Source organism: Podarcis cretensis (assembly GCF_951804945.1).
Source record: "Podarcis cretensis genome assembly, chromosome: 11".
Taxonomy (NCBI): Eukaryota; Metazoa; Chordata; class Lepidosauria; order Squamata; family Lacertidae; genus Podarcis; species Podarcis cretensis.
Genome location: NC_137180.1, coordinates 40,137,580 through 40,151,513, shown reverse-complemented (window position 1 = coordinate 40,151,513; position 13,934 = coordinate 40,137,580). Strand labels below are relative to the sequence as shown.

General features: G+C 42.6%; 1 protein-coding gene across 6 annotated transcripts in view; it reads left to right on the top strand.

Annotated features, from left to right (window-relative positions):
• RNF180 (ring finger protein 180) overlaps positions 1–13,934 on the top strand; it is a 56,891-nt gene that overhangs the window by 30,364 nt on the left and 12,593 nt on the right. For 5 of the 6 annotated variants that reach the window (XM_079995554.1, XM_079995552.1, XM_079995551.1 and 2 more), the window contains 4 exons: positions 10,094–10,171; positions 10,814–10,843; positions 10,996–11,209; positions 13,693–13,818. In XM_079995554.1, the coding sequence (XP_079851680.1) occupies positions 10,094–10,171; positions 10,814–10,843; positions 10,996–11,209; positions 13,693–13,818 (448 nt within the window). The remainder of the gene's footprint in view (positions 1–10,093; positions 10,172–10,813; positions 10,844–10,995; positions 11,210–13,692; positions 13,819–13,934) is intronic. The other variant, XM_079995555.1, reaches the window with a different exon arrangement.

The following is a 13,934-nucleotide window of genomic DNA, read 5'->3' as shown; positions in this document are numbered from 1 at the left end:
TTGCTGGGATCGCAGCTTTGTGCTTATGGGAAGGGTTTTTTCAAGGTTTAGGATTCCTCTGGCTCTTCAGCCAGTGGCTCGGAATACAGCAAATCAAAAGTCAGAGAGCTACCTGAAGTAGCCTGAAAGAAGGTTAGGACGCAGCTTGCATTGAGACGTATGGTGGGATCCCCGTTGATCCTCCTCCTATTCCTGATCTTCGTTTATCCCCACCGGGGATTGTCCCTAAGAAAGCCCCATATAATTCCATCTGATCCTTATTTATCGCATCCCAAAGGGACCTCAGTGAATGACGCTATCCTTCCGGAATTGTTTCGTGAAATACGCGTCTCTGGATCAGGTGGTTGAGCTTACCAACAAATTGGAAGAGGTGCCTTGTTGAAGAGTTTAAGTGGTTGGGCTTTAATTTGGATGGAGCTCCTTATTTTTGATAAGGCGATGCCGATGGGTTGCGCAATAGACTGTGCAGCACTCAAGTCCTTTAGCGCCTTTCTGGATTGAACAGTGCGAGTCAAGACTCATTTAATTGGGGGTACCATTATTTGGATTATTTTACTGGCTGGTTCATGTGACACCAGCCTTTTCGTAGGCTTTCTGGACACCCTTTGTTCCCTCTGGGAGCTGGGTGTTCTGTTGGCAGTGGATAAGACAGTGGTCCTACTGCCCCCTTTTAATGTATTTGGGGGTCAGCTTGATATTGTTGCTCAAACATCTGCTTGCTGTGGTGAAGCTGTTTGCCTTGAAGGAAGTTGTTCTTGTTATGCTTCCTCTGAAGCAAGTGTTGCCTTGTCAGATCCTATCATTTGCTAGGGCAGTTAAATTTTGCATGCAGGGTGGTTGCCCCTGGCTGCCCCTTCCGTTCCTGCTTGGCCAGGTTGTCTCATGGCCCGGGGTCCCTTCATCATCATGTACACCGGCCTTGAGCCTGGCAGGGCAAGCCAATCACATTTATTTAGGGATCCAGATGGATATCATTGCTAAAACATACCACTTGCCTATGTAGAAGCTGTCTGCCTTGAAGGAAGTTATTTTGTAATACTTCCTCTGAAGCAAGTGATGCTCCATCACATCCGATCTTGCTGGGTCACTTAATTAATCTTGCATGCAGAGTGTTGCCCCAGGCCGCCCCTTCCATTCCCGCTAGGCCAGGCTGCCTGCGGCCTGAGGTCCCCTTACCTTCGTGTACGCTTACCAAGTGAGGTGAAGGCAGATCTCATGCGATGGTTTGCAATTTTTTATTTCAGGGGCTGCTGGTGTGCAAAGCCATGGCCTCAAGCCCGGTGTGGTGAAGCAATCATCTGACCTAACTTTTCTTGAGTTTTCCCCGTTGTAGTAGCAGTTCACATGTGGCCCGAGGAGTTCAGTAACCATCAGATCTGCTTTTGGTCTGATAACCAGGCAGTGGTGAGCGTCTTGGCAAAACAGTCCTCATGCTCCAGCAGAGTCTCCGCCCCTCTGCTCACACTTCGAGCTGCGCTGCTTAAGGTTTAATATTGTGCTTTCTGCTCTCATGATTACGGGATCCTCTAATGATGTTGCTGACACTCTATCCCATTTTCAGATGGAGCGCTTCAGATCCTGGGCTCCAGACACTTAGCTACTGCCAGACTTTTCCAGACCACCTGTGGCATTTTGACAACAATTAGTTGTCAATTACAGAGAGCAGCAGCTTCCATTTCCCCTTCTGCTTTTAGCTCTTATGAGAAGGCCTGGATGGATTTCTTAGCCTTAAGCTGTCAGTCCTCGGCCATTCAGAAGATGTGGCCCCCATCCTCTGAGCAGATCCTGCAGTATTTGGTCCACCTGCTGCAGATTGGATGTGCTGTTAAAACTATCAGTATTCAGTCCGCTGCAATGTCTGTTATAATAAAGCTTTAATTTTCAGAGACCCTTGTATAAAGTCTGTCGTGCACAGGGCCTTGGAAAGTTGGAATAGGCTCCAACCTCATACGACAGTGGGCAGGAAGTCGGTCAATTTTTACCTATGCAGTATCTGCAACAAGTTATAACTTGTCTGCTGGTTAAAGATCAAGGCGAGACTCCTTTCAGTATTCCATTGCATTTTTGGTGCACTGAAGGTTGGGGAAATTGTGTTGGAGCCAGCACGGGGCTGAGAGTCTGGAGGCTTGTTGCTTCAGGACTTTTCCTTATCTGCTTGGAGCTGGTCATTAGAGTTGGGAACTCTAAAACAGACCTAGTGGGCAGGAGTGCCACCATCAGGCTTCCCCTCACAGGTGAGGAGGGCCCTTGCCCAGTTATGGATACCAGAAATATTTGGCTTTTCATTCCCCTGGGGGCTGGCCCGCTCCTAGTGCATGAAAATGGGTTCCCGTTAGCCAGGCATCGATGTGCTTATGTCGTGCACCAGTTATTACGGCCTGCGGCTTGCCTACCACTGAACACGCCTCATTCCTTCCGAATAGGGCTGCTGCAAAGGCTGCACACTGGGGGCCTGTCAGTAGACAGGATTGTGAATATGGGTCATTGGAAGTCTGATGCTAACAAGGGTTACATCAGGAATTGTCACCAGTGATGTCTGTGCTGATGCCTGTCTGTTATTTCCTTTTTTCATAGGAGCAGCTGTGCACATTTGGATTGGCGGTTGAGCAGGCCAGAAAGCATGTTAATAAGGCGGTGGAAAATAAATAAAATAAAATAAAATAAAATAAATAAAAAATAAAGCATTGTACACTGGGCTGGCAAGCGCGCTGACGAGTCTGGACTGGGGCACCATCTCAGTCTTCCTGCCCAAGTGAACATATACTGGGTGTCCAGATGGGGAATGCTTTGGGAGGAGTTCCTTCCTTTGGTGCAGTCGAGTGTGATCTGTGCAGGTCCTCCCACAGTGCTAGTGGTGCAGCTGGACGAGAATGACTTGCCGTCTTCTTACAGCATAAGTTTGCGTTCCTGCATGCAGGAGGACTTGGATGAGTTGATGACAGCTCTCCCTGGACTCAAAATAATTTAAGGCATTGGTTCAAGGTGGTCTGGAGGGGGGGTGGGAGCACCTGTCCCCTCCGCGCAAAGGTAATCCTTTAAAGGAATCCAAGGATTCGCCATGCTTTTGTCAACCCCTTTCGAGGGGTAGGGCCACGCAAGGGTCCCTGGAGCATTTGGGGTGCGCTTGAGTCTGATCCTGGTTCATTGCTCCCCCACGATGTTTGCTTGTACTGACGATATGGTGGGGCCCAGTCGTCAGTGCTGCCCTGCTGAGGTCAGGTGCAGATAGTCGGAACAAATGCCTAGACAAACTACCACCGAGCAGGCCAGAAAGCATGTTAATAAGGCGGTGGAAAATAAAATAAAATACAATAAATAAAATAAATAATATAATATAATATAATATAATATAATATAATATAAATAAAATAAAATAACAGTGGTTCTGTGATATTGCACCCTGCTATTTCCTTCAAGGCTGTTGCCCTCTTTAGGGCAGATGGGGTGCATCTTTCCCCTATGGGGAACGACACCTGGCTGGATGCGGTTGCTTTGGGATTGAAGGAAGGGTTGCATTTGTGAGTGGTTTGGCGGTGAGCTTCAGTGCTCATTTGGCAGTTAGGCATTGGTCTGGAATTGGTTGCTGGAGGGGTATGGATTCGGCTGTGCCTGCCCCCCAAAATGCTGCTGCTGGTGGAGGGGTATGGATTCAGCTGTGCCTGCCCCTCCAAAATGCTGCTGCTGCTGCTGCTGAAGGGTTTTACCATTAAAGGAACCCAGGGGCTCCCCCATGCTTTTGTCCAAAACCCCCTGGCAAGGGGCTAGGGCCACGCAAGCCCCTGGGAGCATGCTGGGGAGAGGTGAGGCATGGTTCCCAGTCCCGTCTCTCTCCCCAGGTGACTTACCCTTCCTGACTTCAAGGGGGGTGCAAATGTCAGAGCTGTCCCCGTGCGGGGGCAGTTAGTGCTACCAATGCCTAAGCAACCACTCACATTGCTGTATTTGAATAAAGTTGTGGCCAAAATTATGCCCAAAAAATTAAACAAAAATTAAGTGTCAATTGTGTTTTCCTTTGGGGTGTATTGGGGACCTCGACACGCAACTCTCAACACCCTGTTGTCTGCCTACAAAGTACCCACCATTTGGGAATTTTGAGCATGTGTATATGTCTAAGCATCTTGGGAAGCTATTTTCATGAATGTATTGCGTTAATTTGTTTCATGTAATGGGAAAAATTGCTACTTCCCTGGGTGATTGCCAATGGCTTCACTGAGAGCTGCATTCCCAAACGTTCTTAAACTGAAAAATGTAATCTTTCCAGTAGCATTTATCTGGCTACTAGTAATATCAGTTGCCACTTTAGATGTATATTCTAATAAATGACATTCCAATTAGGACATGGAGTGATCTGGGGGGATTAGTATTTAAAAAGCTGCATAACAGTAAAGCTCTTGAAGTGCTTCTGCATTTAACAATGTGGATGCTGCAGAATGTCATCAGAAATTTTGCTAAATACTAAAACAGGCCTATCTTCAAATTGCCGTGGCTGGTGTCATTCCCATTCCTTGCAATGAGACTTGCAGCAGTTCAGTGCTTTGATGAGAGCAGACTCTTGCAAAAAAAAGGCTCTTCAAGGCAATAACAATGCTTTCAGAAATGGGTTTTAGAACATTTAGCACAGGGGTTCTCAAATATTGTTAAAGTAAGTCTCACTCAGTCAAGGATACACCTATTAGAATCCATCTGTGTGAAAGGCAGAGGAGGTGGTCTGTGTAGGCAGTTATTTTTCAGTTTGGGCTCAGATCAAGCTGTTAAAGGAGAAGAGGAAATAAAACCTAGACACTCACAATATATCGGGGTGGGGTGCGTAGATTGTGCATGCATGAAAAGGAGCAATAAAAACTACCAAAAAACCCCAGCTGTGCCACTATTATCTCACTGAATATACAGTATTAGTGCATAGCTATATGCAACTGTAGCACTAATATGCAAGTTTCAGTTCTGGAGTATGGAATGCAGAGTACTGTAATTGGGAGGAAGTGTTCAAATTGAATTCATCTTTGCACAGTGGCTCGGGCCTTCTTAAGGACATCGGGCTTTCACTTTGAGAAATTTAGATTTAGCACAGTAAAGTTTATAGTACAAATGAACACATAATTCACACTGGCCCCCTGGCCTGTAGATTTTACAACCAAGCACATTCCTCACTATGCATAGAAACCACTGTAAATCTGAGCATCTATGTATACATTAATGGACTACTTTGTTGTAATGACCCATTTCTTGATTCAGAACAAGGTTGTCTAATATGAACTATTCCCTTCAAAAACCAGCATCCCTCCTTCTCCTGAGACCAGCTCCCACCTTTGGAAACTTGTGTCACTTAACCAGTTTTATAACTGGAAGCGCAAAGTGGCCCAGATGCTTCTTGCACAGATCTCTCGCCCATAAGTTTGAGTCCTGCCCCAGTTTTCCCTTCTCATTTCACACAAAACTTGTCTAGCAATAGTGACTATAAAACTTTCCCCCTGACACATAGACAATTGAATGTGCTTGACTGTATTACCAATCAAATGCTATTTCCCCAAGAATTTGTTTCCAACTCAAACTGTGAACTTTTCATCCAGTAATGCAGATGTCCCAAGTAATGTAGTTTTCAAGGACACGTATTCAGTACTGGCACTGATTTCCATAAACACTTGTGTAACTGCTTTTGTGTCTATACACATGCATATGTGAACCCGTATTTCCCACATTAAAGCATATGGTATTCCCCAAATAATAATGAGAACTGTGGGTTGTTAAGAATGCCGGGCATAGCTCTGTGTGCAGGAAATTACAGTTCCTAGGATTCTTTAAATGTGCTTTACTGGAGACAATTGCATGCCATAGATGTTATTGCAATGACAAAGATACTCTGTAAATATACACAATATTCCTTTGCTTATTTGAGGAAAATTCACCAATTCCAATAAGTGCCAATGTAAATGAATCAAACTGTTTAGTTATACAAAATGGGAGACAGTATAATGACTTTGTGCCGGAGTATATAATGGCTTTAGTTGCAGTAACTCTACTCATTTTCAATGAATACTGCCGTAGTATTCCACCCTTTTATGCTTCCAATTGTCTATGGATCATTTATTCTAGGTGCCATAAGTAGACAACACTCACTTTAAATGTAAATGTTGTGCTGAAAAATATACTCTTCTTTATAGTTTTCTCTGTGAGCAATTTATCTCTCCCAAGGTGAAGCAGAAAAGCCTGAGAGGAGGCCATGGCTCTTTGTAATTCTTAGCTCCAAAGACCCTCATAACCTACTTGACGTTTTTTACTTCTATTTTGCATCTTAGTGAGAAGCCAGATAGAGAGGAAGTGAAAGTAAATTATTAACTAAATACAAACATGGATGCTTTGACTTATTTTGCGAACCACTATCTATATGTGAAGTTTAGGCATAAATTTCTCCACAGTGTATAACCATAAGCAACTATGCTAAATATCAGACATCAGTCTGAGCACAGAACCCTCAGAGGCCAAATTAGGAGGAAGGTCCACATCTTTAGATGGTAAATGATTTCAGTACTTTGTTTTTTCTGGTCTGCTTTAATCTCACACTCATCTCATAGAACTACTTGTTTCCTTTTGCTGTTATTTTCTAAATTTACTACTTAATCCCTGCTACCTTGTCTACCACAGGATGCTTCTTGCCACTAAATCAGTGCCTCGGGTAAAACTGTAGAAGCTTTGGGTGAAGAAGACAGGGAGAAATGCGTGACAGCGGCAAGTGAGGGATGATAATCACCATTAAAATAACTTTTCACTAGTTTATAAGAATTGAGAGCAGCCTGGAATTGTGGATGGTGTCAAAGTAATCCCAGACTAGAAGCTGATAGAATTACACTTCAGTATTTAAAAATTAAATGTGAGCAGCAGTCCCATTCCATAGTTTTTCTTCAACTTGGTTCAATGATTATATTTTTATTCATTTCATTTAACATATTTTGTATACCACTTAATGGTAAATAAAACCTATGAGCAGTTTATGAAGAATATTTTTTAAAAAAAATAGTCTATAAAAATCAATGTTAAAAGCAAGATTTTAAAATTCAAAATGTAAGTCACCAGTTAAAAATAAACATTACAAACTAAATTACAGATTAAAATGCACATCAATTTTGCATGTCTGGGTAGGTTTTCCTAAACAAAAAGGTACTGAAAAGAGAACAGCAAAGATGCCTAATGTCAATGGGCAGGTAGTTCCTGGGTGCGGGAAGTGCTGCACTAAAAGATTGACTCTTTACAAGTGCAAGACAAACATTATGTGACAATTGTAAAAGCAATTGGGCCCGGTCTTATTCAACATCTTTATCAACGACTTGGATGATGGACTCAAGGGCATCCTGATCAAATTTGCAGATGACACCAAACTGGGAGGGGTGGCTAACACCCCAGAGGACAGGATCACACTTCAAAATGACCTTGACAGATTAGAGAACTGGGCCAAAACAAACAAGATGAATTTTAATAGGGAGAAATGTAAAGTATTGCACTTGGGCAAAAAAAATGAGAGGCACAAATACAAGATGGGTGACACCTGGCTTGAGAGCAGTACATGTGAAAAGGATCTAGGAGTCTTGGTTGACCACAAACTTGACATGAGCCAGCAGTGTGACGCGGCAGCTAAAAAAGCCAATGCAATTCTGGGCTGCATCAATAGGAGTATAGCATCTAGATCAAGGGAAGTAATAGTGCCACTGTATTCTGCTCTGGTCAGACCTCACCTGGAGTACTGTGTCCAGTTCTGGGCACCACAGTTCAAGAAGGACACTGACAAACTGGAAGGTGTCCAGAGGAGGGCAACCAAAATGGTCAAAGGCCTGGAAACGATGCCTTATGAGAAACGGCTAAGGGAGCTGGGCATGTTTAGCCTGGAGAAGAGGAGGTTAAGGGGTGATATGATAGCCATGTTCAAATATATAAAAGGATGTCACATAGAGGAGGGAGAAAGGTTGTTTTCTGCTGCTCCAGAGAAGCGGACACGGAGCAATGGATCCAAACTACAAGAAAGAAGATTCCACCTAAACATTAGGAAGAACTTCCTGACAGTAAGAGCTGTTCGACAGTGGAATTTGCTGCCAAGGAGTGTGGTGGAGTCTCATTCTTTGGAGGTCTTTAAGCAGAGGCTTGACAACCATATGTCAGGAGTGCTCTGATGGTGTTTCCTGCTTGGCAGGGGGTTGGACTCGATGGCCCTTGTGGTCGCTTCCAACTCTATGATTCTATGATTCTAAGTCATTGTAAAAGCAAGTTAAAGTGGTTGTGCAGGCATAGATGGGGTAAGGTGCTCCCACAAGTAAACTGCTCCTAAGCAGTTAACATCTTTATATTCCAATAGTAACACCTTGAAATTTGGCCTGTAGCAAATTGGCAGCCACTGTAGATCTTTGAGCAGGGTGTTTTATGCTGACAGGGTCTGACTCCAGTCAGCAACCATTCTGCAGCCTTCTGCACTAACTGTAGTTTCTGGACCAAGCACAAGGGAAGCCCCACCTCATGTTTGTTTTAGTAATCCAACCCTAAAGTCACCATTGCCTGAACTACTGTGATTGAGAACTCCTGTTCCAGCTGGAGCTGGTAGGAGGCACTTCTAGCTACCAAGGCTTTCCTGGGCATCCAGCAACAAACATGGATCCAGAAGCATTTCCTACCTATGTACCTGCTCCTTCAAGGGGAGCACAACCCCATTCAGGGCAGGTAATTGGCTAGTTTCTCAAACACTGGAAGCACTCACCTATGCATCTCCATCTTGCTTGGATTTAAGCTCATCTTACTTTCCATCATCCATCCCACTACTGCATCCTGGCACCAGTCAGGGTCTGCAAGGCCTCTCCTGATACCAATATTATGAGAAATAGAGCTGAGTGCCATCATCAAGGTGATGGCACATTGCCCCCAAACTCCTAATGACTGTTCCAAGCAACTTCATATAGATACTTAAAAAGCTTAACTGCCAGTGGCTTAAAAGCACTCTCCCATGCTACTCTCTGGATTTGGTCCCATAGATAGGGCCGGAACCACTGAAACCCAATGGCCTATTTTCCATGGAGCTGGTCCAGGAGCATACCATGGTCAATGATGTCAAAAGCTGCAGAGAGATCAAAAAGAAGAAGCACATTTGCAGTACTCTCGTCTCACTCTTGCTCAAGGTGAGCAAGAGCAGCTCAGTCAATAGTCAGGTCTGAACCCAAAATGGAGTGGGTCTAAATAATCTATGTTATCCAAAAATTCATGAAACTGCCCCACAAGGACTCTTTCCACAACCTTCCCTAGGAAGGAGGTATCTGCAGCTGGTGAGTAGTCATGCCAAACCAAGGGATCCAGGGTCAGTTTCTTTAGGAGTGGCCATAGTATCACATTTTCAAGGCAATACAGGGCCACCCCTTCACCCAGTGAAGATCTATGTGTGCATGTATTTAGACCCACATGGACACATATTTACAAAATACTACATATATATTTGCAGTGACGTGAATCTATAGATACATGTTTGGTAAGAAGAAATTATCACTTACATTGTTCAAATAAGTTAATAATAATAATTCAGGACTTCGTGTTTACTTCATGCCAGAAACAAAAATGCTACCATCTGCAATGCCAAATTCACAATTGACAAAATAAAGTAGACAAGTTTAGGTCATCTGAGCTTAGGAACTAATCAGAAATGATTTATCATTCTAATTTAATTTGGCATCAGCAAAAGAATGCAATCGCAAAAAGAAAGAGGAGTGAGATGCACACGCAAACACACACACACCAGACCTTGGCCGAAACCCATTTCTGACCTCTAATGTCTGGACCTAATGAATATGTCCTATTTAATTGACACCTATTGATTGATTGATTGATTGATTGATTGATTGATACCTATTTAATATGTCTCTTCAACCATGAGATCTAGAAACCCCTGATTAAAAATGAAAGCTGGGTTTGCCCTTTCCATTTTGCCATCCCGTGCTCTTGATTTCTTAGTCATTGTGCTAGAGAGTTGGGACCAGGTGTGGGCAAGTTCAAAGCTATTGCTTAGCTACAAAACTCCTAAGTAGCCTTGAACAACACATTGCTTGACTATACCATTTCCACTACTGCTTAGATTCTCTTACCGGCAAGACTTTGGTCACGGAGCAAGGTTTCTACAAAAGTGCGGGAGCCATCCAACTATAAATCACAGGTATCTGAGCTAGACAAGGTTGCATCAGCTATGACTAGGCACCATTTTTTTTAGTTGCCCTTGCTCTCCCACCCCTTCCTGGAGCATGAGCAGAGCCGTGGCTCAGAACATGTGCTGGTTCTGAACCCGTCCTCCTAACTAGGGCTCAGGGAAGGGAAAGGCTGGGGTGATCTGGAGGATCTGAAGCTGGGAGGTAGGACCAACTCGATTGTGTTAGATCCCCCAAATCCATAGCCCCCCTGAATGGGACACCTTCTGGAGGGAGGGGCAGTAATCAGGCAGTGGAGGTAGTTTCTACTGCCTCTCCTTGAAACCCATTAAGTGCTGGGTGGGCTAGCTTGTATGAGCACAGGCTTGCATTGCTCACTATTTTCGACTACAGCATGTGGAATTCTGAAGATGATCTAAGCATTCACTTTCTCATAAGAGAAGAAGATAATTTGTTATAGTAATGCTAAGCACTCACCTACTTTTTAATACACCTACCCCTAGCCCCAGTGTTGTTGTTCTTTTACTGACTGTTGTAATACAGTTCATAAAATGCGCACATGACAAGTAATAGGAAAGCTTGCCGTACATAGGGGGAGGTGATTTGTGTTATTTTTCAGCTGTTGCAGCAAAGCATGTTTCTTTTTGTTCTAGTTCCACCTAGAAGTGTTCACATTACTTCAGGTACATTGCTTTTACTTTGGGGTTACGTTAGAAAATATTAGTGGGGGTTGGGGAATACACATTGTATTGGAGCATGATGCCTTTATTGTGTCTCTTATTTGACTGAGTGAAATAATTTTAAAGCACTGCTTTGTTTCTCCCTCTTACCCCAGGCTATGAATACAGATGAGGAGCACGAACACTGGCAAGATAAGGAAGGCTACCTCTGTGCAGTGTGCCTGGATGTTTATTTTAATCCTTACATGTGCTATCCCTGCCACCACATCTTCTGTGAACCTTGCCTACGCACACTCGCCAAAGATAATCCAACCAGCACTCTGTGTCCTCTGTGCCGCACGGCAATTGCCCAAGTTTTTTTCCAATCAGGTATAAAGCTTTTAAAGATATATTTCATCTTTCCTAGTAACGACCAATAAATATTTAGCTGTCTTCCCTCAAAGTGAATGTTCAGGACTAATTAGACACTGTACTCCAAATCGAGTATAATGGTAACTAGTCATACATTAGGCATGATGGTAGCAGATCCATGTGTCTAAATCCACATCTATTCCAGTTATGTAGAGAAAGGGAGGAATACAAATGTTAGTAGCGAAAGTAGAAAGCCAGGAGGGGGTGTTAAACTGCCCCTCATCAAGCCAGGAGGTTCTTCCAAGACACATGTGTCTTCAACTGGGCTTAGAACCACCAATATTGGGGGGAAAGCACGTGGGGAGATTGTGTATGTAGCACTCACTTCTCCATAGCCAAACACCCTGCCCCTACATAAGGGGGGAAGATGCTGCTTGAAACACAATCAGTTACGTTCTTAATAGTCTTACCTGTTGCTAGGTCCACCCCAACCCTGTTTGATGCAATAAACCCAGAAGCATGGGCTATACAAAAATTAACGATTACAGCAGGTGTTTCAGTTTTTCCACAATATGATCTATCTCAAAACAAAATAAAAAAATTCCTTCCAGTAGCACCTTAAAGACCAACTAAGTTAGTTCTTGGTATGAGCTTTCATGTGCATGCACACTTCTTCAAATACCATCTATATTCTTCAGATACCATCTATATTCTTCAGATACCATCTATCTATCTCAGTACAAGTTCCTGTGAATAGCTCAAAGCATTCCTCTCTCACAACATTAAAAATATAGCACTAGAAACCAGAATAGCAGTAATCCATTCTTCTAAGATTTCTCCAGCTATGCAACTTTTGAAATTAAAGAGTGGGTACAAACATTATCTGGTTGAGCTTAGATACCCTGCAGCCCAGAGAGCTTTTTCCTTATTAAGTTTTCAGCTTTGAAATCTGCAGTAACGGGGGAAGAGCACTTGGTATGCCCACAGGACCAGATAAGATGCATTTGTGGTTCAATGGAAATTGAAGAGCTAGCTCATTATTTATTGTACTGTCCATTATATAGCACATCCAGAGATAATCACTTGGGCACTTTTCTAAAGAGGATGAGTAATGGCCCACAAAATTCCAGATTAATTTTTTTGCTAGGTTTCTGCCAAAATGGTGGCAGAGACAACTTGCCTGATTGAGTCAGGAAGGAAGGCTATTAATTGCAAAGGTGATGAGAATCATTAGTGATCCTGTGTTTATGTATTGAGGTTTTGGACAGTTTTCCTTCTGCACTAGAGCCCAGGCTAGACTATGCTTTCCCCCAATCTTCTCTGCATATTTATTTAGAAAATATTGATACTACTCTTCATCCTACAATTGATCACAGAATGATATCCAGCAAAATATAAAAACATTATAAAATACTAACAATAATTTAAAAATAATGGAAACACTAAACCATCATAAAAAAATAAGGCAAGGGCTAATCTCTACCAATATCCTGCCACTTAAGTGCTGCAAGCTGATAGACTACCTAGAAACTTCATCAGCTAATAATCTACTTTAGGGTGCTCCTATATAAAGTTGCAGAGAGCTCTTTAATTGCATGTGCTCAGCTTCCTTGACTATGATTGAGACCCTTCTGCTTTAAAATCTATACTTAATATCTGTATGTTTACTTCCTAGACTGCAGCCCTTTATATAGCTAGGGATGCTATATAAGTATTCAAGAAGATATCACATCATAAATAAATAAGCTAAAAGTATTGCTCTGCTTTCCTTTGGATCCCATCAGTGAGTCCAGTGAGTCTTGTCATCTGAGCAACCCAGGACCTCCATACAAACTGCCCAGGCTTATGTTCCAGAGAGGTCACTTTAGTGCTGCAAGTACACTGACATGCAGCCTTGAACCACAGTGTATATAGCTAGACATACCCAAATGCTTACATGCAACCTATCTAGAATCTGCTGTGGCCAGATCCTAAGCATACTTGTTCAGTGGAACTTATTCCCTGGTAAGAATGGATAGGATTGCAACCCAGGTCATGCAACTGTAGCCTGTATTTTAAAGTATACAACGCTTACAAGTGGTATATATATTTTTTTTAAAAAAATAGATCTGTTTTAACATGCAGCACAGAGAGCAACTGTTAAAAAAACACATACCAAAATTCTAGTTAAATGGTAACTAGTTGGATAATTAAATGGTTTTCTGGGTTGTGGCATTGGTCTTGATTCCACATTACTGAGAATAAGTTTCCTGAAAGTAACAGATCTATATACAAGAGCTCATGCTTGCCAGGTTTTCTTATATGTGTTTTGTATTGAATGTTTAATTTTTTTTTTGATTTTAAAATTCTTTTATGTGCTGCATGGAGAGTGTGTGTGTGTGTGTGTGTGTGTGTGTGTGTAACATGTGAGAAAAGTAAATAAAATCTTTGGCAATTACAAAATTTACATTATGAAGTGGTTTAGATTTGTGACGTCTTTTTTTCCTTCCCCCACACTGCAGAACTGAACAATTCAACAAAGGCTCACTTTCCTATTGAATATTCAAAATTAAAGGAAAATTTTCAAGAATCTGGTTTAGCAAAATGGCCCCTCCCTAGTTGCAGGAAGGCATTCAGAGTTATTGAAGGTAAGAAAGATTGCTAAATATTTTGCCTTTTCATGTGTCACATGCAGCCTGTAGCATTCATGTGAATGGATTTGATGCCATTTCTTGGCCGCTACCTGTAAATTTTGCAGCCTAAG